Genomic DNA, 23,940 nt, shown 5'->3' with positions numbered 1-23,940 from the left:
GCCTTTTCTCTAAGCCAAACAATCGCAGCTACTGTACCTTGAATATTTGGGCTGCACCTTTCTGCTTTTTTCCCAACTCTGCCCCATCCTTCTTTGGCTGCACTGACAAGAGCCTGTAGAGCAAAGCCAAGTGTGCCTGGACCATAGACTTCTACAAGGCAAATATGACATTGGCAATTTGTGATCTGCCAACAGAAGAACTTGGCTTTCCCCAGGGTGTCAAAATGTCAGGCCTGCAGGCCAAATCTGACCCTCGGGAGTTTCCCGAGTTCTTCTGGTCCCTGGTCCTTTCCCTCAAGCAGTCCAAGCAATCTCTCTCTGCACATGGGATGAGACCGGTGTCTCTATTGTGCGCCCTCTGCCGCCTTTACATAGTGTTCCATGATTGTGAACCTAGTCTGGGGATCGCTCAGCACTGTGGACAGCTCATATACACAGAATAAAAGCTGTAATGGATAAGGAGCCCCACTAAGGAGTCCTCACCCCCACCCCTCTCCAAGGAGTTAAGCATGACTCTTCTCCAGCCTGACCTAGAGATGCCAGGGACTTGCTGAAATGTGGATTACCATGTTGTCTTCTGAACACAGCCATAAAAGAAACCATGATGAACAACCCACAGTTCACAACCCACGAACAAACCAAGGGTTCTCTTCATGGGTTGTTCATGGTTAGCAAACCATGACTTATTAGCACAGCTAGGTTCAGAGAAGCCACAACCCACACTGAACCTTTGAGTATAAGTTATTGTGCTGTCTGAATGTAACCTATGCCTTCCACCCCTGGCAGGCACCTGATTACAACAGAGGAAGTGGGGACCTCTTCGGTGCAGAACTGCGTTGACCCTCAGAGCCAAATTCCGTTTCAGAAGAGCTTTCTGGCACCATGTTGCAGAGGGCAAAAGGCAGAAAGGACACAGCCAAAACTAAAATAGGAGACACAATACCAGCTCAACAGGTCCTACTGCCGGTCACTAAGACTTTGCTTTGATTCAGGCCGCAGGCTGTTTTTCCTACCCGGTTCACCACACTCTTCTCACCTGGTCACCTGTGGTAAGAAAGAAGCATATCCAGGTGAACAAGCAGGAAAGTCCGGAGTTCCACTCACCTTCCTTTCAGAACAAACATAATTAACATACAGCACACACGGACCGGCTGGCCAGCGCCGGCTTGCATGGGCTAGTGACTTTGTGAGGGCATCTTTATGAAGCTGCAGTGATGTCGATCTTTCTGGAGTGGTTCTGCCCATGCAACAGAATGTGGTGGTACAATCCAGAGGTGGCGGAAGGGGCTATAACATGCCAGGCTGCACATTAGTGGGGTTTGTATGCATGGAGTCAGGCTGGCTCAGATGCGGACAAGCCTTGCCATGCTGTCTTTTCAACAAGATAATCATGCTCGTCAGTTCAAAGACCCAAGCGGGATACAAGTCATACGTCTCCAGTGCATAAGCTACTTCCCAAAACAGGGCCAGCCCTATCATGAGGCTGAGTGAGGCAGCCAGCTCAGGGGGCAGAGTGGAAGGGGTGGCAAATCGCATCGCCCCCACCAGGAGGGCCGGTCTCCTCCCCTGAGGCCTCTGGGGAGCCTGACAGCGGCTCTCTTGCTGCAGCCTTGGATGGAGAAACCACCCCATTTCTCCTTTCCTTTGCTGGCCAGAAGAAGCAGCCACGAGGCTGTGGGATCCAGCACACTCTTGCAAGAGCCCTACACGCGAGAAGGAAAGGTGCAAGGTGGCAGGAGCGTTCTGGACCCAGGCAGTGAGGGACCTTGAGGTGGGACAGGTCATAAGTCAACCCCTTCGATGCACCTGGCTTGCACTGCTGCTTCAGACAGAAGGTAAAGACGACACCCTTTCTCCCTCTAGGGGCACAAACTGCGGGAAGCTCAGCCAATCACAAAACCTTTCTCACATGTTCACACAATTGCACAAGTGTCATATCGAGCGTGCAATCTTGTGAGGGTCTCTTATTATTACTTTGATTGATCAGAGAGTGGGGTTACAGGCAGACCGGCTCCTGCCCCTCGACTGCTCTGTAAAAGAGAGGGTGTTTTTGCAGACGGCTTGCCAGAAAAGAACGAGGAAAGTTCTACCTGCCAAAACGCCTCTTCTGCACGTTTATTAATGATAAAACAAGTGTTGCTCATTTGTCAACCAGAGCTTGTAAATGAGCTTTTAATAGGGACTTCTAAGGCAAATTTTAGCACCGGGGTTTCACAGGCCACGTTCCAGGACTGGGAGAATATGCAAGGGGATGAATCCAAACAGGCCAGTGTACTTTGAGCTCCGATAGTCAATGACGGAGCTCCAGGAGAGGCGGCTGGAGGAAAGGGGGCCAGGCCAGGGGAGAGGGACCCGCAGATTTGGCCCACCAGCCGGAGGATCAGCACTCCTGCCTTAGCCTGTGACGGTGCTGACCTCTGGGTACCGAGTTGCCTTTAAAGGCGCCAAAGCAAGCCAGCAGTCTTGCTGTGTTGGGCTGACCACCGTTCGCAGCAGCTTATTCTAGCAGAGTGCTCGGAATTTGGAATGTGATTTGGCCTTGCTCTTCGTGTCATCCACTGGCCTGAAAAAAGCAGGATTGGATCATTTCATTCTAAGAGGGCTGGATATGTGGGAAGAGCAGCAGAAAAGACCCTGGACAGCACAAAGGCAAACCTGCCCACCAACTCAATGCTGCAAAGGAAAACACTGCGAAGCAGCACCGGCAGCTGGTTCCAAAGCTGGCAAGTCTGCTTGCCCCAGAGGTCCACGAGAAGCCCGTTTTTCATGGCATCCCTGCCTCCCTCTCTCTTTTCTGCCCTGGAAGCAGCTCCCCTTCCCTCAGACCCGAGTCCTTCCACTCTAGATCCTTGTGAGAGGAGCGCCATCATGTGGCCATCGGTGTTCATTGCATGGGGTGTGGACCAAACTCTGGCTTAGAAGGGGCAGATAGAACGAGCCGGGCAGAAAAACCTCGGGAAAGTGAGCATTTTAGAAATCGGTGTGCTGCATGGGGAATTATGCCATATTTTAGAGTTATGGGGGAAATCCGGGTTGGAGTTAGGGTTGGCAGAATGAAGGTGCTTCTGATGCTTCCGAGGCCTGGAAGGTGCTTAGAAGGGGCAGATAGAACGAGCTGGGCAGAAAAACCTCGGGAAAGTGAGCATTTTAGAAATCGGTGTGCTGCATGGGGAATTATGCCATATTTTAGTGTTACGGGGGAAATCCAGGCTGGGGTTAGGGTTAGCAGAATGAAGGTGCTTCTGATGCTTCCCAGGCCTGGAAGGTGCTTAGAAGGGGCAGACAGAACGAGCCGGGCAGAAAAACCTCGGGAAAGTGAAGATTTTAGAAATCAGTGTGCTGCATGGGGAATTCTGCCAGATTTTAGGGTTACCTTCCAGGCCGGAAGGGACAGCTCACACCCTTCTATTCCCAGTCCTGGAAGGATCTCAGGGGGAACAGCAGCCCTGACTTCATAGCTGGGTTCCTTTCTCTCCCCCACACGCTCTTTTGCACAGGATTCGTCGTATTTGATAAGCCTGTACACACATTCGGGCCTGCTATAGGGAGCCCGGGGAGCGGAGTATTTTGCCCCCTACTCCGATTTGGTGAAGCGTGTGCCGCGTGGGTGTGGGTGTGGGGTGGTCCCCACGTTTTGGAGGGTGCTGCTGCAAGGCATCCCCCCGGAGAGCCCTCCTCCAGGCTGTGATCACAGAGGGGCCCCCAACTGCTCTTTCTTATGGCTGCTGCCACATGCTTGCTTGCTTGCATCATCTGGCCAGCAAGAGAAGCAGCTGCAACTGTGAAGAAGGTTTTTGATGGCGGGTCCCTATCTGGATATGAACCCTTGGCAAGTGCCTGACTTCACCTACCCCTGATGTCTGCCCTGGTCGTGAGGGTTCAAGGCCCTGCCCTCACCTTCCTGCGCCAATCCAGTGCGCCCCAAACAAGTTGGACTACAACCCCCATCCTCTCCAGCCAAGTGGTCAGTGGATGATAGGACTCGTAGTCATGCACATCTGGAGGGCCCAGGTTTGAGAAGGCTCCCTTAAGGTGCATAACCAAAGATCAATGGAGAACTGACCAGCTGAAAAGAAACAATCTGGAGCCCTAAATTTCTGCCTATGGGCCTCAAAATAAAAAACAGACACGTCCTTGACCGCTTTTCTTTTGGTCAGCTGGCAACCCAAGTAGAAATTTATTTTCGTAGTTTAAGAAATCATATTCACTGGGCCTCTCTCGCGGCTGGGGGCATCTGCCGTTCCTGCTTTCCCCCCCCCCTTCTCCAAATGCTTCATTATTCTATATATGTTTTTCAGAGGTTCAGAAAAAACCTCACGACAGAAGTTGGTTGTAAAACCAGCTGGGCCTGAGGCTTTTCTTTTTAACATGCTGTTTTCTTTACAGCTTTGCTTATTTCATGTTCTAAAACTGGCTTCCCCCCCTTCTTGTGCTCCATCTCAGAGATGGATCCCTTGGAGTTATTTGCTAATGTCCTGCCTGGTTGTTTGTGCGTTTTCCCTGTTGCTGGAGTTTTAAAAGAGCTCTTTTGTAGATTTGTGTGGAATGGTTTCTAGCTATGTACAAGTTCTAAATTTGCATCCTGATTGAGCCTTGAAGGCTCAGCATGGATAAAATAAAATGAGGAGAGCGCCAATGAACATATACAGAGTGCCTGTCTCTCACCATCATTGCCCACATATTAAGCATTTCAGGTTACAGATCCCAGGACAGAGAATCTGCTCAAGACTGTGAATTAAAAAAGAAAAGAAAATTACTATCTTCTGCAGCAACAAAAAACCTGAATGCTAATATTTCACCAGGCATTTCCCACAATATCTTCGCAACAATAGGGTCTAGAAACTTGCTCTTTTTTTTTAAACACCTGTAACTCAGTCCCTTTCTCCCACAACCCTGTTCTGATGGTAGCATACATAAAGCCTCAGTAAGTTTGGCTTCAGGTGAGCTAGAACCTCAGACATTTTTGGAATTAGGGAGATATGTAATTAGGGATGCCACCCAAGCACAATTAGCTGGTCCAAAATACAAATTAGTCCATTTCTTCAAGTCTGGATATTTTATGAAATGAGCACTTTCCCACCCACTGAAGCTCTTCTCTGGCTTGAAGAAAAAAAAAAGATTTTGCCTATTACACCATCAATACCAAGGCCTGACCCATCTCCTTTGAAGGTTCAAGGTTCTCTCTCGGGAATATTTTATTGGACTGTTATTTATTTATTTATTAAAACATTTCTATGCCGCCCCATTCGCCGAAGCCTATCCAGGTCTAAACCCCACTCTTCCTCCTGGGTTTATGCTTGGGAAGTGGGAGCAGCTGAATTCCCAGGCATACCCTCCACTACAGTTGACTCTATGAGGTGGGTGCAAAGTAGGTCCAATCAAATAATTCCAGGAAGTAAGATGGTATTTCAGAGCCGCACCTGCCATGGTACCAGTATTGTAAGCTAGGAAAGAGCTATGAACAGGTGAGTTTGGTTCCCCCAACTCCACCCCTTGTGCAAAGCTTCAGAATTGAGAAAAGCTTACCTATCATTCCAGAGCGCCAGGAGTCTAAATTCCTGGAATCAGTTCTTGCTGTGGCATAGGGAATAGCGGTTAGAGCAGGAGGAAAGATTTGCAGCTATGGCCCCTCCAGGGACATTTCCAGGCTCTGAAAATAGTCAGTAGGGTGGCCATGTGCGCCATGAGACAGAGGACAGTCCTCTGTTTGAAAAACAATTAGTCCTCTGTAAAAAGGTATTCGAAGAACATCAGGAAAGCTGTGCAGGGTCAGACCAAGGTCCGGCTTGCGAGTTGGACGGAAAAGCATCGGCCTCTTGCCGCCCTGCTCCCCAGCAACAGTCTCTGATACTGGAAGTAGCTTGTAGACATCAGGACTAGTCGCTCCTGTTATCCTTTTCCTCTGCTCGAAGGACTGTTGCGTTCAGTTTGGAAGAAAGGTCATGAGCCACAGAGGCCTTGCACTTCCCCATAAGCGTGTGCCCCTGGCCTGGACTGCGGACTGAGCGGACAAGCACACAGATCCCCTGGGATGCTTCCAGGTGAGGCTTTGATCCATTCACTGCATTGTTAAGCAGAGCAGGGAAAGGGTGTCCTCTTCCCCCAGGACATTCCTGTGTTTTCCCACTGCTGTGCCTGGCTTTTCACTTACTACAGCAAATCTGTTAAGGGGAAAAAGATGGAAAGGTTGCACTTTGCTGGAAAAGTAACACGAGTAGCTTTCCACCTGGGAACAACACAGGTGGGGGAGATAGGAGATACACTGCCGTTCTATTTAAAAACATTCTCTCTGAACTTGCAACTCTGTGTGTATCTGATTAGTTAATTTCTATGCCACCCAATAGCCAAAGCTCTCTGGCAGAGGGAGATTAGCAGAGACAAATTTGAAACAAAGCTCTTTCTTCTCTTTTGAGCAAACCCACAAGTGGCCACCCTAAAAGTTGCCAAGCGGTAACAGTAAGAGGAAACCAGCTTGAAACCCCATGTGAAACCTACTTCTGTTCTACTGGCATTCAATTGCTTCTGCATTTCCTTTAAAAACAACCTCTTGTTTATCCAGTCTCCCGAATGCCAGTTCTGTCGCCCCTTCTGTTTCTGTTACCTCCTGGGTTGCCAATTGTTTAAATGGCCACGCTCCCAGTCATGCCACCCTACCCACGAACACGCAACATTTGAGCAGGTGCCACTCCTCCAGGGAAGGTGCTAACAAGGATGGGGGAGCGTGGCCCTGTTCCTTTTCCATGCACTGGGTTGCAGCTCAAGGCACAGGAGCAGCACCAGCTGAAAAGGTGGCAACCCTCCCTCGGCTTCTGCCAGGACAGTCCATAGGCGGAACCACTGCACAGGGAAGGCAAAATTTAGAACGACACCTGCAAGAAAAATGACCCATTGTTCTTGAAGCAGAGGAATGATCGAGTGGGGAACAAGGGTTGGGGACATCTGATGCATTACGGGATCTGCTTAAAGGCCCATCCGTTTCTCCGATCCTGGCGGGATTTGAGGGATGGATGGAGAATTGAAGGGGGAGCAAATGGCTAGCAATAAGCCATTGATCAGCTACAGGCGGGCTGGAGACAGGCTCTTAAAGGAAGGGGGAAAGGTGGGGAGAGGCTCTGCCCAGGTAGAGAGAGAGAAGCCGGAAGGGTTGTGGGAGGTACAGGGAAGGCAGAACGCAGGCAGCCCTGGCACAAGGGGCTGCTCGGGAGTGCAGGGCCTCCTTCAGCCCAAGGCCGAATCCTGTTCCCCAAAAGCTCTGGGGCCACATTCCAGTGCTGGCAGGCCAGGATAGTGAAAATGCCGGTCTTACTTTAGAGCTCTTGCTGCTGCACTTAAGCATTTGGAGAGATATTTCAACCTTTTAGTATGGGGGCAGTGGGGAGGAAAGACACAAGAACTGGGAAACTACCAAATGACCGATCCTTGCAGGAAAGGGGGCAGGGCCAGTGCCCTGAGGAGACCCAGAGGGCCAGGCCGGGAGACCCAGTGGGTCGGATTTGGTCCTCCAGCTTGAGCTTCCGTGTCTCCGTTCTATGAAAGCCTTGCCTCCTGCAGTGTGACATCTAAGGTAAGCCTCAAGGGCACGGTGCTGGGGACCATCCCTGCGATGGTCACGGTGGTCTCCCTCTTGGCCCGACCTACCTTGCACTGTTGTTCAGAAGACCAGCCTCCAGACAGGAATCATTGCAGCCTGAGTTTCTTGGCATGGGCAAAACATAGTCAAGTTCAGCATTAGCATTAACGACAGCATTAACTTTTTTTTTTTTTTTGGAAAGAGAGGCTGCGGCCCTGAAACATATCAAGTTCTAAGCCCAGGGTGACTGCCATAGGCACAGACTTTCTGCTTGAGCAACCAAAACCAATCCTTTGGACTTTTCTGAGATTAAGGACGCGGCTGCTCCGGGATGTGCTCTTTTTTTCCTTGCATGGAGGCAGCAGGTAGAGTGACTAGGTGTCCTATTTAAAGAAGAGAGGCATCTCTTTGAAGAGGTTGCCAGTCCAGATCTAACTGGAAGTAAAAGAGCCAAAAGGGGAGTTTAGAGCAGCAGGCGAGGAAGCCGCCCGTCCACAACAACAACCTCGGCATCATCAGACGGGGTAAACACACAAGAGCATTTAGTCAGTCCTTGCTACTATGCTGAGAGTTCTTACATTTCTCTCTAAATCATCCTTACTTCCGCTTTTCCCCCTTTGCAGATAAATTTGCATGTGCAAATATTGTGCAAAGTACAGGGTCCCTTTTTGATGACGTATAACTGGTCATGCCTGCTGGTGGTTCCTATCGCTTATGTGGCCTCCAAGGTTCACGCGTGGTGAAAGACACTCTGTCACATCAGGATCGGACTACCCCGTTCCACCACATCCGTGCACCACGACTCCAAGACACGTCTGCTTAACAGAGTGGCCCGTCTGCCCTTTGGAGAACTGACATGATGGCACCGCCTCCTTGCAGGGAACCTCTTGATGACTTAAGTTCAGACAACATGAGAATCCACATTCAGTGGGTGTTGTCGTTGAAATGTGGACTGCCAGCCAAGATAACAAGCCATGGCGCACAAGCCACAGTTCGCAGCCCAGCAACAAGCCATGGGTTCTCTTCATGGGTTGTTCATGGTTAACAAGCCACAGGGTTCAGACAATGCAATAACAATTACCCGTGGTGCAAGCACAACCCACATTCAACCCCTATTCGACCCGAGTGTGTTGTTTGAACCCAGTCAACATGTCTGGAGCTGTCTGGGCGCTGCAGCACTTCCTAATGCTAAGCAAGTATAGAAGGGTGGGCTTTGGCTCTACAGATCGCTGTCTTCAAACGAAACGGGCCAAGCTAATATTATACAGTATTTTTATGCTGCTCTTCTGCACAACCAGCACGCAGTCAACGCCACGAGCAAGGAAGCCACGAGCCTGGGCCAGACACTGCTCAGAAGGAAGGCATTCAACTCTCCCCGTCTTTTCTATCAAACACACACAACTGACTTCTGATTTTTTCATTTCTCTTCTTATTCCATCCCTCCCTCCCTTGGGGCCTGCTGTATCCAACCCATCCTTTGCCTTCCTGCTTCCCCCTTCTTTCTCCTCTATTTTTAGCCACCGACTCGTTTTTATTTTATATATATATATATATATAAATATCTCCCTCCCTTCTCTTCTTTCTAAACACTTCCTCCCTCCTTTCGGGAGCACCACACTCCCCCGAGCGTTATGACTTCATCCCGGCGCGGGCTGCAGGCAAGGAGAAATAAATCTTCATAAAGGCTGGGTTGTGATTAATCCGAGGGCCAAGGCTCGAGAGCGGGACCTTTCCCATTAGTGGATAATGGGAAGATGGAAAGCTCCTGTCGCCGCCACTAGCTGCCCGTCATTTGTTCCACTTTGCAGTCCATTTGGCGGGGAGAGTACAAGGCACTCCATCAAAAATATTTTCAGAGTTAATTTCCGTCCCTTAATCTGCTTGATTCTTATTTTGTATCGAATGGCAGAATCGATTTTCGTGGCGACTAAATTAAATAAGGGCTCTTTTCATGCATGGGGGAGCCCGGGAGCTAAGGGGAGAGGGGGAGAGTGCGCATGAGGAAGAATTAGAAAAGAGGAGAAGGGGAGGGGAAGATGCTCAGACACATGGAGGGATAAATAGGACCTGGGGGTGGAGGGAGGGGGAAAAGCCTAATTTCAAACCCATGAACCACCCTTTCCCCATCTGTCGGCATTCACACACCAAGGTGGGCTGAGATATATGCATTCACACAACCATCCGGTGCTTGTCCTTCTGGAAACATAGACTGGAGTCTGTCCTTCCTCTACTGACATTTTAAATTTAGCTTTGCAAGGACTGGGGGTGGTGAAAACGAAGAAAGTTAGACACTGCAGGCTGATTATGGTTATTATTTCCTCTTTTGTGGTAAGGCTGCTAACTTTTTGCACTGACCCTGTGCCTATGAGGTCGCTCTAAGCAGGCCAAGAGAGAACCTGAGCAATCTCGTATACATCCACTCGGAATTATGTCCCATTGAGTTCCATGGGTCTTACTCCCAGGAAATTTTCCAGAAAGTTGCCATGGAAGTAAAGCTTTCTCCACCCCTTTTCTCCATGCTAGGAAAAGCTTCAGCTCGCGCACACACACAAGCCAGAAAGCTATGAAAGAACCAGAGCAAAGCCAAAGAAGGGCAGCAGCCCTTCTTGGAATGTAATCAACTGGACACACATTTCTGATTTGGGAATGTCCCGGGGGGACATTATGGAGAGGTGGTGGATCTGAGCAGGGGCTTTCTCTGAGTGTCCGGAGCATATACTTTAACCCAGCCCTAATAAACGGCATGAAAGGTAGATGAGGAGAGCTCTCTCCCCCAGGATGTGACCGGAGGAGCAGAGAGGCCTGGGTCAGATCGAAAACAGAGGAAGAGACGGGTGGCGGGTGCCGTGGCTTAAGTGTGCAAGCAGGCATTTGCGGATGCGCCACTGCGTGCCCGCCGAGTGCGCATCAAGTGCAAGTGGCACTCACTGTCCCCTCTATCAGAGCCTTCCATGTTCATTTCATCCTCCATTCTTCTTCCGTTGTCAGACGAGCTCGGATCACCTCCCCCCCCTTCTCCTTGCCCACTCTGTGTGGCCCCACAGGGAGCACGGAGTGCCGTTCCCCTTCCTTCTGGATCACCATAACCCTTTTGCCCAGCCAGAGAGAGAGTTCATTTATTCAAGCTAGAGCCTGGCAATTCATTTATCTCTTTTTGCAGCTCTGACAGTTTGACATGCCTTTGGTTTCCACCGATACCACGCACCCTGGCCCAGCTCCCATTCATCCTCCAAGCCAGAATGTCTGCCAGAATGTCTAATAGGCCACAATCTATACCAGTCTTCCTCAGATTGGTGCCCTTCATTGTGCTGGACTGCAACTCCCATAATTCCCCCACCTGGGCCATGCCTTGCACTTCAAAAATCGTTCTGCACGTGTGATTTGCCATGGTTTAACAAAGCCATGGTGGGCAGCACTGATCACGCAAACAATCTACCTGTCTGTTAGATGATCAACAAATAGGGCTGGGACCAGGTTTACTCACACCCTGAACAGTCCAACTGAAACCACAAGGGACATAAATCTCACCAATTTCAGCGAGTCTGCTCTAAGTTAGGAATGGTAGAGAAATCTATTCCATTTGGATTTCAGTATGAGCTTAACAAATTTATATTTCTTGAATCCAAACATAACCAGTATGCAGTCAGATGTCAAATCCTTATTTTTTTTTTCAAGTTGGTAATGCAATTTGCAAGCAAAATCCAAAGAAAATCTGTACACATGAAACAGTATCTTGAAAAGTTGTGTACTCAAAGAGAAATGTACCCAATAACACATTAGTCACTTAAAATATGTACATTTGAGAAATACCAATAAACATGCACATAGTTTGAACACCATGCACACAATCCATATTTTTCTGCAGACTGGAAAGGAAAAAATATTCTCTAATGCAGCAAAGGGCCAGAAACAAACTTAGAAGTAGAAAATTGAGCGCCAGAGCAAAATTAGGTTTGACAGATTCACCCAGCCCTTCCCTAAATACGATTATGCCTGGGTCCACCCCATGGAGAGCATGGGAAAATAATTTCTCAGCCCACTATACTTTCTGAAATGGCTCTTTAAATATACAAATCCAACAGCAGCAAACTGCTTCTATTTGCATCATTTGGATGACCAACCAGCCTTCTCAAAATCTATATGAGCCGAGTCCAGAGTCCAAGGTGTGTGTGTGGGGGGGGGGGGGCGGGTGGGTGTGTGTATACAGAGACTGACCTACAAATATTGACAACTCCAGAACGCAGGGCAATAGTGATGGGCTTTTTGCTCTGAAACGGTGGCACTGCTCTTCTCCAGGAGGGGGAGAATTCCTGGACAGAAGAAATAGCCAGGGCGACTTCTTTTATATTTTATATTTATTTTATATTGTTAATTTTAATTTTATATTGTTATTTTTGTATTGTATTGTATTGTGTTGTGTTGTAAGCTGCCCCGAGGCTTCGGCAAGGGGCGGCATAGAAATGTTCTAATAAATAAATAAAATAAATAAATAAAATGCTGACTTCCAAGGAGAGCAAATTTTTGGTGAGCTGTCCCCCCACTCTTTCATGAGCGAGATTTTAACTGATAACTTTACATTTTCACTGTCCTGTATGGCAGCCTTCTCCAACTCCAGGTGATTTGAACTCCAAGCCACAGTGGGTGTGGGCTTGGGTGGACTCTGAGGGATGGTGGAGGACAGGAAGGCCTGGAGGAATATTATAAGATTGGTTGTGAGCGCTTTTTTAATCTCTGCCACGGCTGGCCGTGTGCTGCCTGCTCATCTCTCAGCCCTCGCTCCTCACTTGTAAAGCAGAAATATTAACGGCTTGCCTTTGAGCAGGTGAGCTTCTTCTGTGATTTGGCATTAAAATCCAGATCTGTAGTAGTCGCAAGGCAGAGCTGCATTTGTATGCCACGCAAGTTATCCGTGACACAAGCAGCGCTAGCAATGGCACACACAGTTACTTTCCCTGCATCTGTTTATTTTAATTGTCATGGGGTAAACCCAGGATCAGGCCTCAGGGCACAACAAGTAACTTGGCAAGGCAGCACCAGACCAGAGGTAGGACCAGAACCAGGTGCGAGTCAAGCGACAGCCAAAGGCAAGACTTGAATCAGGATCAGGACCATCAAGCAGCCACTGCTCAGACCTATATTATTCTGGCAAATATCTGTGTGTGTGTGTGTGTGTGTGTGTGTGTGTGTGTGTGTGTGTGTGAGAGAGAGAGAGAGAGAGAGAGAGAGAGAGAGAGAGAGAGAGAGAGAGTGTGTATGAGGAATATATACACAGATATATATATCTGTGAGGAAACGATAATATATAAGGAGTCTGAAGAAATCTAGGTTGTCACGGCTGGAACAGCATGAGGAAGATGGTTTGGGGTTAGCATCATGTAATGCAGGAGTGACAGAGCCCATTAAAAAGCCAGGTGTAGATCCAGCCAGGTGTAGATCCAGCCCAGGTGCCAATGCATGGAGCGATATGTCAGGGTACTTTTGACACTACCTTGGCAGCAGCCCAGGCTGGCACACAGGTCACCTGGTCACAGTACGCCCACTATGGTGAGAAGCGCTGCGTTTCTATTTAAATTACAGCACTTATTTCTGAATTTTCATTTACACAAGTTATTTAGCTTGTATGCAGTATGGTTTCCTCTTTTGCCCCCCTTTCTTGGTAATACCGCTTTTTTTTCTGCATTGTGTACCTGGCCACCTCAGTTACAGGTATGCTTGCACTAAGGTGGGTAAACTTTAATCAGTGAGTCAGAGGGAAATAACGTACAGAAGAAACACTGGCCAATCTCAAGACACATGTTGCCAATAGCACAAGCATTCTGGCCTTAGGCAAACCAATTAAACACGTGTGGAATGATTCATGGGTTTTAAAGAGAACCTCGTCCTGACCTAAGCTACAGAAACCAGCCTTTCTCCTCCCAATCTCCCGATGATGTCTCATTGCTCTGGAATGGCCTTTCTAGGCCCATGACTAGTTATCCTTGGAGCTCAAAACGATGGTTAATATTGTCATTTCTCATGTCAGATTTGTGGCCTCTTCTCCATAGAGAATGTCTGCTTTACAACAGCTCTTACCCAGAATCACACCTGCCCCGTTGTATCCATCTCACCTCCCAATTAATCACTTTCCACCTCTTCTCCTCCACCTTGACAACATTCCCTCCACCCAGGCAGTTGCCGTTTCCCTACCTTTCCCCCCACTGCTTCCCCGCCCTTCTAACTAAGTGTACATAACAGGCCACAGTAAACGCCACCCAGGTGATTTCTTTGCTTAAACACTTCTGGTCAACACAAAAGCCGAAGCTCCAGGTGGAAAAAAACCAAGTAAGTGGCAGCGGGGATCGGACATAGAAATATTCCCCAAATGCACTCCGGTGTTTGGGGTGGGGGGGGGGTGTGCAAATAATGGGGGTGGGGGCTTCATCAAGCTGTTCTGTGGTACCCTCCAAACCGCTGCGCACACCTCTGCATAGCAAATGCACGCACCTTTTCCCAGTTTTCCCATAGGAAACCTATTTCCACATCGCCCTACTAAGTCTTGAGGAAAACCCTTGTATGTTATTGGCGGGGGGGCGGGCAGATGGTCGCATTGGAGGATCGACTTTGTGTTTTACAAGAACCCCAAGATGCCCCAGGTGGAGCCTGGAGCCCGGCACAAAAGACATATACTTAATATTTAATAAATCCGAGCTAGAGGATTTGTTTGCAGTACCAGAACTGAGGAGCTCTGGAGCTCACAGTTTTTCACCCAAAAAATCTATTTCTGTTTACCCCAAGATTCCCCTTGTCAAGCAGTAGAATTTAGGGCAAAGAGGCAAGTCAATGTGTTGCTTTTGTTAAATATTTGGGAGCCAGAACTCCTTGCTGTACGACTGTGAACCAACTCAGAATCTACCTTCGATGTACACCTGCAGAGGTGAGCCGAACCTCATGACGGGTCTCAGAGTGACTTGAAGGATTGTTCCTGGTTGTTTAACAAGGGGAGCAGCGAAACAGCTCCCCATTCCTAGCAGCTTCTATAAATTATTCAGCTGAAACAAAGAAAGGAAGTGTGTTTTTGTACAGAAGGGCTGTGCGTTCCACCAAGTCCACCACTGAAAATAAACTCCTGAATACTGCATTCTGTAATTCCAAGTGCATGTCTTTTGCCCCAAGCTGCAGCTGGTGGATCTCACGGTTCAGGCAGACCTGCAGGCTGTCTGGAGAGGTTTCTGGGGCGTGCTTCGTTCACAGAGGTTGTGGGCTATGCATGGAGGGTTTCACAACTGTAGCCGATCCGCTGTTCACCCCCAGCTGCTACACACCGGAGGGTTATGAGCTGTGCTTGCCATTAGTGAAGAACCCATGATGAGGTTCCATGGAGGAAGCCTCAGCTATGGGTCCCTGGAAATTTGGGTCAGAGTTTGGATACCGCATCCTTGCTCTGCTGGCCCTCGATATTCTTTGCCTGCTGTCTGAAGCTGCTTTCTTCATTTTGTTGGCTTGTAAAACAGGAAGGCCATTGCGTTGGAGTTGCAACTGAGCAACGGGTGTTGGGCAGTGGAAACCAAACAATCCCCCACTCGGCTTCGTTTTCATGCAAAACATCTGAGTCAAAAGGGTGAAGAAGAGCGTTTGAGTGACGCCACATCAGCACGAAGTTCTTGGTCAGCTGAGAGCCAGTGTGGCAGAGCAGTGACAGTGTTGCCCTGCTGGGTGCTAGTTCCACAAGCCCCACAGTTCACAGGGTGAATTCAGTGGGGAGATTCAGGTCCCCCTCCGTTCGGCACTATTTAGGCCCCATCTCAAGTATTGTGTCCAGAAGGTTGGCTTGCGCGTGGCTTCCAGGTTCTGCAGAGCATCCAGGCAAAGCAGTCCCCATGGGGGTCCAGACCCATGGCAGCCCCTCCAAGGTGACGCCGGGTCACTTTGAAGGACTGTCCCTAGCTGTCAACACAGGGATTGTGAAAGCTGGCTTGACAGCTGCGTTTTGTGATCTCGGGGGTGTGGGGGAGGGGAGTTTAAAAAAAAAAGCTTATCGCATGCCTGAAAATTCCTTATGATCGTCAACCAGGTCCTCCTTGGACCTTGGAGGCAACTGGATGTGAGGGAGGAAGCAGACGGCCCATGGTGGGCCCCACTGTCTGCCAGGCACCGTGGCTGTTTTTCGCCCCACCGTGGTTTATTGCTAAGGTGGAGCGGCACAATTTGCAAATATGCCCATGGTGTCCACTTGACATCAAAGGCAGCACCCAGTCCAATGAATCGCTGGGTGCACGAGTAAGCTCATTGCATACATCTCTAAAAGGAGAACGATGATAGCCTGTTGAACATACTAGAAGTGTACAGTAAATTTGTTTAAAAATCATGTGGACTAGTCTCTTAAAAGTAACTTCCAGAGGCATGCATCCTGATCAGCCTGCCCTGTGCAGAAAGCTAGTTGCAATCGCCAGAAAACAAACTGTATTTCAAGCTGAAGCACATAACACCTGGAAGTAAGCTGTATTGAAATCAATGGGATTTACTTTCAAGTAAATGTTTTTAGGATTGGACTTCTAAGCTCATTGATTTCTGTGGAACCTGAGCACAGTTAAGTGTTTAATTCCCATTGATTTCAACAGGGCCTTCTCTCCCCTAAAGTCTTGGGGCACCTTGGAGGATAACTCATTTATTGTGGCCTGAGGTTTTTCCCACTATAAGGAGATACATCTTCATGAATCCACATCTGCTGAAATGAGGTTACCAGCTGAGCAATTAAAGGCAAGGTGGCCAGCACAACGGGAGGGGGAACACTAGCTAGCCCTTCCGTTCTCTCTTGAGTAGCGGTTCAGCTTGCAAAGATCCACAGGCCCATGACGTTAAATCTGATCACCTGCTAATTGTCACTGATGAAACCTCTCTGTCAAAGTGACAGCCCGGCCTGAGTCAAAAGCTGGCAACCCTATTTGGAATGCAGAACACCGGACAGGATACTGGGTTCAGTGGGCAGTACATGTAAATTCTATCTGGCAATTCTTGGGAGAAGTTTGTGGTGGGATGAAAAGGGAATCGAAGGCTTGAAATGCACCCGCTTGTCTCTGGTTGGGCACCACAATGCATTCTAAGCCATAAACTGGAGAACTACCGGATATTTTTGCTTAGAATTTAGCAACCTTTCTTTATTTGAGATGCTAATCCACCCTTATCAGTTGGAGCTTTTTCAGATGAGTGCAAATCACCTTTCAGCTGCATCGCTGGGCTGAGATCTGAGCAGACCTGAACGCTACAGAAATGGCATTCATTTTCCTGCTTTGCTCCTACAGAACCTCTAGGTGGCACTGTGACTAGCAGAATAGTGCAAATACACAAGAAGAAAGCGCGCTTTCTTTCTCTTTCCGAATTACATTCTGCATATTCTCCACTCGTAAAAGCAAATGAACATACTGCAAGTCTAGTTAGACAAAGAAATGCTGGTTAGACAGAGAAGAGAAACTGGGGAGGGGGTTAACATTATCTAAAGGGCATGTAAACAGCCATAAGTAAGTATGACAAGCTCACAATAAATTTCTCATGTAGAAAAGTTTCATGTGCCCATGAAATGTGTTGCATCACAAATCCTGCCACGCAAATCCCATCATGATTGGGGATGATGGGGGTTGTAGTCCAACACATCTGGAGAGGGCCAAGTTGGAGAAAGCTGCAACGTATAATGGAGGCTTTGAAGCACGGGAAGTTTTGACCTTGCTGCAGAAACTGTTCACAGGCTTTGAAGCTTAAAGACTGGCTCTTATGCCTACGCTGAGGCACTCAAAACTCATTACATCTACAGAGCCCATTCATTGCTTTTGTTCTAGGCCTGGTACAAACCTGCTTTCTCTGGAAAGGAAATTGCACTCACTTTATCAGCAAACAAAACTCCCGATAAGAACTAAAGGGCTGGATCCAACTTCTAGCCCCACCCTTCAGCTCTCCCCAGGGCTGCTGATCCCGCTGACTCCAGAGGAGTGACCCTGACTCAGCCATTCCCGTTCATGCACCCCATTTGCCCAAGAAAAATTCCAAGGGCTTCGCTTCTTTTCAACACAAAGGGCATTGGAAGCACAGGAAGGCTTTATCATGTTTGGCCTATCTACAAATATGGCTCCACCCTTTTCCTGTGACCATGAATGGTTTTGGTGGTTGCCCTGGTTTTGCACAGACTCGGGAGCGGGGGGTGGGGGGGAGTCCATTCTAAAAGTTTTGACAGCAATAGTGTCTTCCGGAGGGGCTGCCTGTAACTTTGTGAACTTGAAGAGCCTTCATAATTCTCCTGCAGGGCAAAAGACTTGCGGGGGTGGGGGGAGGCAATTTCTGCCCTCTAAGTCTTTTCCCCTCACAGGGTGAGGAGGACAGGCTGGGGCAGCTGTCCCATGGTATTCTGGCAGAACCTTTCTTCCTGCTTCCCATGGTATTCTGGCAGAACCTTTCTTCCTGCTTCCCATGGTATTCTGGCAGAACCTTTCTTCCTGCTTCCCAACCCACCAGAAGGCTCTCCGTCTTCAAGGTGGGTTGTCCAACCTTGGAACCTCAGCTGGTGCAGAGGGAACCCCACCTGCTACAAGGGTGGAGAAAGGGCATTCCAAATTCAGATCCCAGCTCCAACCTTGGAGTGTTTCCAGAGCTGGGACTCCACTCTCTCCTGTGACCATCTCGAAGATGCCTAGTTGTCATAGGGGTGCACCCTAAAAGTTTTAAGCAAAAATATGTGAACTTTTAGAATGTTTTGGCCCTGTCCCTTCAGGCCTGTCCATACTGGAATGCATTCTCCAAGAGTTCCTCTGAGATAGACTTTGTCCTTTGGGTTGAAAGAGATGCAGAGTCCCTTCCATTTCAAATTCTCCTTTGAGAAGTACCTCTAATCCATGATGTTTTCCACCCACCACACAGACTTCCTGCTAGTTGTGCCTCACCCAGTGCCTGTTCTTGCCTATCACTGGTATAAGCAAATACAGCAGACAGGAAAGGAACAGTCAACAATGTGTAAGGAAAGCCACTCCATTTGGCAACCTTTGCTAGAACAAAAATAGTGTTTCCTGGTCATATTAATTTGCCGTGAGGGTGTGACAGCGTCTTTCTCATGCTGTGGATTATTGTCCTCTCGGGGCGTTTTCTTACAATGCGCAGCTCGTGGCATTGTGTCAAGAAGGGCGTCTTTTTGGATTTTGCCTTTCCCTAACATTCTCGCTCAGACTGGCTGAATGCGAGGGGAATTGCTCTCCAGAATGGCCCTCGGAGAAAAGCTGGAGGGCTGGTCCACACGGACATGGTTTCTGCTACAAAGGAAGGGTGCTAAGGCCTTGCTCTGGCAAACGTGGGTGAACACAGCACAGAACAAACCAGCTGTCAGAGCAGGAAGCCCCACACAAGAGCAAGCAGCATCCCCCTCCAGCCCTAGCGGGATGCCACGAAGCAAAGGGAAGTTTTGAGGTGCCACGAGGATGGTAGCAGAGTAGAACTGAGCCAGGAAGCCCAGCCCACGGCGGACAAGGCCACCTGTGAATCACTGCTGGACAGGAGCAGAGAGCGTACCTGTTTGCATAACATGCGTGTGCTGATGTATATGCATAGATGCAAATGTATATATAAGCATTGCGGTTTAAATAGCGATAGAGCATAACTCACCATGGAGGAGCCACTGTCCTGATGATTCTTTATCCTTAAACTAGAAGTGGACAGATCAGCCTTTCAGAGAGGTGGCAGCTCTACAAAGAGAGGACTGGACTCGGTGAAGCAGTTCCACGCCGATCCTTTAAATGACAGGAGATGCACAAGAACACGGCCAGTCCTTTCAAGAAGCTTTGGGCTGCGCCAAGTACTTCCCCAGGGAGGGTACCCAGCTCTGTCCGGCAGGACTGGGGTTGAGTTGGATTTCCTGCCTTAGGCAATAATAGGGCCGTGAACGGACATGTGGAAATATGGCAGAAGGGAAGCCCCTGCCCTTCTTGCACTGATAAAATAGGCAGTGACATTTCGGGTGGCCTGGAGACAACTCTTACGACCTGCTCATGTCTGTGCATCGTGTTGACGTTAAAAGCAATGGAGCTGGTGAAAAGACCGGCATCCCAGGTCTCAGAATAATGACCGGCATCCCAGGTCGCAGAATAATGACCGGCATCCCAGGTCTCAGAATAATGGCATGGCCAACGGGGGCAGGTGAAGACAAGGGTGAGGGCTGGATGGTATGTCCTCCATGCCGTGTTGCACCAGGGGCTGGATCAGTGCTGGCAGATGGGCCTCCCGCCATCTTTTTTCTCCCCTTTCCAGCAGCTGACATGGCCTATCAGTCTGAGGTTATTGTCGATGCCCAGCCACAAGCCATGGGCACCAGCTACACCTTCAGCAGCCAGGGAAGCTGGAATTCCGACCTGTGCGACTGCTGCTCTGACATGGGCATTTGTGAGTAAGGGAGGGGGTGGCCGTGCACGGGAAGCGGAGGGGCTGCTGACGAGACGCCTGCCTGCCAGGCAGCTGGCACCGAATCCACTGGACGGGCCCCCCCAATTTCTCGATCATCCGTCTGTCACCACTGACTTTGCTCCACCTTCCTTGCTCAGAAAGGGGGGTGTTCTTCAAATTAACAGAAAGGGCCACCCCAGCAAAAGGGAGGGAGCGGGGTGAAGGGCCTCTTCAGTGGCGGTCCCCGTCATGGAGCAAGCGCCCCACGGAGGCCTGCCGGGTCCCAACTTTAGTACCTTTTCTGCAGCAGGTTAAGCCTGTCCTCTACCACAAGACATTTACTTCATTTGCTATTATACTGGGACTTTGTTAGCTGCTTAAACAGGTCTTACGATTTATTTTGTGTAAGTTATTGTACCTTTTAATATGGTTTTTAAATGTTTACATGCTAACCTTCTTATGATGTTTTTAATGCTGCTCATATTTTATGGGACTGCAGGTGGCACTATATTTTATAGTGATTTTTTATGTGATGTTGCAAACCTCCTGGGGTAACTGATACAATTTATAAAGCACACCAGGGCAGATTATACGGATTATACAGAGTGCAGGGTTCATATGACCTTTTATCAGGTCATGCAAACCCAGTCCTCATTGTCTGGCTTGGAAGAGTAGCTATGCATCCACTCTCCATGCTAGCCAAACCTGGTCCCCCATTTCAGAAGGACTGCAACCCACACATAAGGAAACTACGGGGGTGGTGGAAGTTTCAGGTCCATCATGCAGACCAGGCTTAAGACCCAAGGGGTGAGCATGAGGGATTGCAGAAGGTTGCCCCTCCTGAGTTTTTTTCACTGGTGCACCAAATGGGGGTGGATTGTATGCCACGCTTTTCCTTCCCTCTCCTCCAGGTCTCTGCGGAACGTTTGTGCCCTGTATCCTCGCGTGCCGCGTGTCGGAGCAGGCCAACGAATGCTGTTGCCTCCCGTTCCTGCCTGGTACCCTCATCGCCCTACGCACCGGAGTCCGTGAGAAATACCATATTGAGGTTGGAAGCACGGGAAGTCAAATACAGATTGAGTGCAGAGAGAGGCGTGGGGTTGCGATTTTGTGGGGGCTGCTCGGCTGGGGCAAAGCGAAGGCCCAGCCTGGGCTGATGGATACTTACCTGTCGAGTCAAAATCTGCCATTTGGCCTGCAAGTTTGGCCTTCAAGCTACATGGCCATTTCTTTCTTGAGAAATGGGATGAAGTGTTTTTTGGCACGGGAAAACAAAAGGGGCTCGTGGAACCTTAGTCTGTTAGGTGTCAAAAAACTCTGGTGTGTTTCACTGAAACAGATGAATACAGTTAAACTTCTGGCTACTACTAGAAACATGAGAGCAAGTCAGGCCATTTTTTCGGATTACCTGGAATTCTCTGGAGGATGGAACAGCAGAAAAAAAGGCCTTTTTTGTAGAGCCTGCATTTCAGAACACTTCACTGCCTGGCACTTAGATAATTCTCTTTTCAAGCAAAGCATACCTTATTTTCCCAGGCTCCCTGACCTTAGCACAGGTTTTAAATTAATATTTATTGCTGGGGAGAGTCAACAGATAGTCATCTGTCACATGACTGTAACATTTATATGGAATCTGTATAATCCAATGATAAATTGACCTCTGCACGTAACATATGGAAACATTACGGCACATTTAAAGATATTTGTACTTGTGAATCAAAATGTGTGAACTGCTGTCCTCAAAAACCATCCACCACACTGCTCTACCCTGTTGCCTGTCATGTGTATTGGACCACAACCATCAGGCCCAGCCAGTATATTCCTGTTGATGAGGTCTGCAGTCTAACACACCTGGAAGGTACTCAGAGAAAGCGGCTACACCCTTGATTTACAAGACCCCATCCAAGTGAACCCATCAATGACCAAGGAGGTTGTCCCTTGTCCCAAACAGAGGTTGTTCTTACCTGTTTTCTGGGGCTGAGCAAGCACTCCGCCTTCTCCCATTTCAGCCTGGCTTTCTTTTCTACCCAGGGTTCCATCCTGGAAGACTGGATGGTCATGAGTTGCTGTCCACTCTGTGGTCTTTGCCAACTTGCTCGAGAACTGAACCAGAGGAACTGAAAAGGAAAGGAAGGGAAGGCAGCCAATCTTCCCTCATGCAAAGGGGGAGCAGTGCTAGCTGGATAAATGGCTGGTTTCTGGACACGGAAGCACAGAACTGCAACCAGAAGACCTGTCATCCTTGCAGGGGGAAGCATCTAATGAGATGGAAACTCTCTTCTTAGTCACATTCTACTTTGATATTCATGTCCCAATAAAATAATATTTGTCTAAATCTATATTAGTTCTTTGGCATCTTCTTGAAATTGGGGCAGAAACAGCACCAGAGCTGATGTGGTCCGCTGAACCAGCTTAAAACCCCGTGCCCAGCGGGCCTGTTCTGTGTGCTGGCATGCAGAAATCAGTGGATGAAGGTTTTCACAGCATGAGGCCAACATCAGGAACAACCAGAAAACGTGCTTTACTTGCCAAAGATTTCAGGTTGGTCCCTGGATTCTCCAGTTAAAAGAACAAGGTAGGAGGTGAGGGAAAGTCCTCTGTTAGTGAGCTATTACTAATAAAAATAAGCAACCACGGTGTGGTGGAGTGGGAAAGTAGCATTAGGCAGGTCTTCTTTTCTCCTTCCAGAACCGGAGCCACTTGTAGCTGGAAAAACAATCCATAAAGTATTGTGTTCTCAAGCCATGTTGGGCTTCACAGATTAAAATCTTCACCCTTACAGAGGGGGATAATGACTATTTGTCTAAATCTCAGCTGACCATGACAAAGGGACCAATTCAAGTCCCCACCTTCAGATCACTACCCCCATGCCCAAGTGAAAAAAATAGAGAGCATGCCTGCTACGTGTTAAGCCCCAGGACATAATGGGGCAGCCCCATGACTGTCATGGAGTCCATGAAATCCTGAACCGCCCCAGATAAAGGGCTCTCGGCATGGACATTAGTGACCGCCAAATCCAAGAACCCAGCTGACCTCAGCATTCCGGGTGAGATGCATTCCAGGTGAGATTTGTCTGCTCAGGCAAGGAAACTGTTGGGCCCATTAGTTTGTCTTTCCGTTGGGACAGCCCTTTGCATATACTAGAATATAAAAGAAAAGCAGAATATAAATTTCCTAAAAGAGCAGCTATGGATTTTCCTTGCGAGTGCAGCAATGTCACGATGACAGTTCTGAGATCTGTATGGGCCTCGAAGGACCAATAATCATTGGGCAGAAGCCTAAGGAAGCTTAGAAAGAAAAAAAATCATTCACCTTCCAGCATGTCCCAGGTATTGTAGGGAATGGCTGGAGGGGAATGCTGAAAGCTGTCAGACTTTTTCTGTCTAAGCACACATAAAATTGGACTTTTGCCTACTATAGGGTCGCTTCTAAAGCCTGCAGATCAAATAGCTGTTAAAGAACAGCTGCAAAGGCTCGCTGTAAAGCTGGCGATTCTAGGAAGGCCATGTCCACAGGACCAACAGAAACTGGTTTCAAGTCCCACCAGGGGAATCTGCATTTGCATGAAGCGTTTGAGCCATGCTGATACTGTGCCCCAAAATGTGATTAAAAAGGTATGATACCTATTAGAAAGTTGTGCCCAGGAAAGAGCAGCAGCACCGTTTTGGGGAAGTCAATGGACACACTAGCTGGGGATGATGAGAACTACAGTTCCACGCATCTGGAGGGCACCGCGTTGGCAGAGGCTGTAAGGAGGTATAACAAGAAAACAGCTCCTTCCTTAGAACAGTAAGCCCCGCGCTGCGGGTTGTAATCCGATGCATGCTGGGAATTGTAGTTGGAGAGCTTCGGGCCTGGGGGAGACTGGCTGCTCTAGCCAACCCTGGAACGGCATCCTCCAGCATTAGGTAAAAAGTTCCTACAGACAAAGCAAACGCATATTATCTGGAAGGGATTTATAAATGCCTGTGTCGGCGGCG

At 48.7% G+C, this 23,940-nt stretch overlaps 1 protein-coding gene and 1 long non-coding RNA gene across 2 annotated transcripts; one reads left to right on the top strand and one right to left on the bottom strand.

Annotated features, from left to right (window-relative positions):
* Nucleotides 1-694: 694 nt before the first annotated feature.
* Nucleotides 695-23,695, bottom strand: LOC123026102. Its single transcript, XR_006415237.1, has 6 exons — nt 23,584-23,695; nt 22,994-23,100; nt 21,925-22,077; nt 19,187-19,311; nt 5,527-6,161; nt 695-1,044 (listed from the first exon to the last, which is right to left on the bottom strand). It is a non-coding gene; the product is annotated as an uncharacterized LOC123026102 (long non-coding RNA).
* On the top strand, nt 12,106-22,265 carry CNFN (cornifelin). The gene is made up of 4 exons (XM_044435365.1): nt 12,106-12,185; nt 19,832-19,960; nt 20,872-21,008; nt 21,992-22,265. The coding sequence occupies exons 2-4, from the start codon at nt 19,837-19,839 to the stop codon at nt 22,079-22,081; spliced, it is 351 nt and encodes a 116-aa protein (XP_044291300.1). The 5' UTR covers nt 12,106-12,185; nt 19,832-19,836; the 3' UTR covers nt 22,082-22,265.
* Nucleotides 23,696-23,940: the final 245 nt, after the last annotated feature.

Source organism: Varanus komodoensis, unplaced genomic scaffold (genome assembly GCF_004798865.1).
Source record: "Varanus komodoensis strain SLA01 unplaced genomic scaffold, ASM479886v1 scaffold29_1, whole genome shotgun sequence".
NCBI classification, from domain to species: Eukaryota; Metazoa; Chordata; class Lepidosauria; order Squamata; family Varanidae; genus Varanus; species Varanus komodoensis.
This window is presented reverse-complemented; position numbering and strand designations above follow the sequence as displayed.

Bases quoted from the DNA above. Each gene is read 5' to 3' on its own strand.
- CNFN (XM_044435365.1), top strand. From the start codon at position 19,837: ATGGCCTATCAGTCTGAGGTTATTGTCGATGCCCAGCCACAAGCCATG. The intron at 19,961-20,871 runs GTGAGTAAGGGA...CCTCTCCTCCAG, and splicing joins CTGCTCTGACATGGGCATTT to GTCTCTGCGGAACGTTTGTG. The intron at 21,009-21,991 runs GTTGGAAGCACG...TTTTCTACCCAG, and splicing joins GTGAGAAATACCATATTGAG to GGTTCCATCCTGGAAGACTG.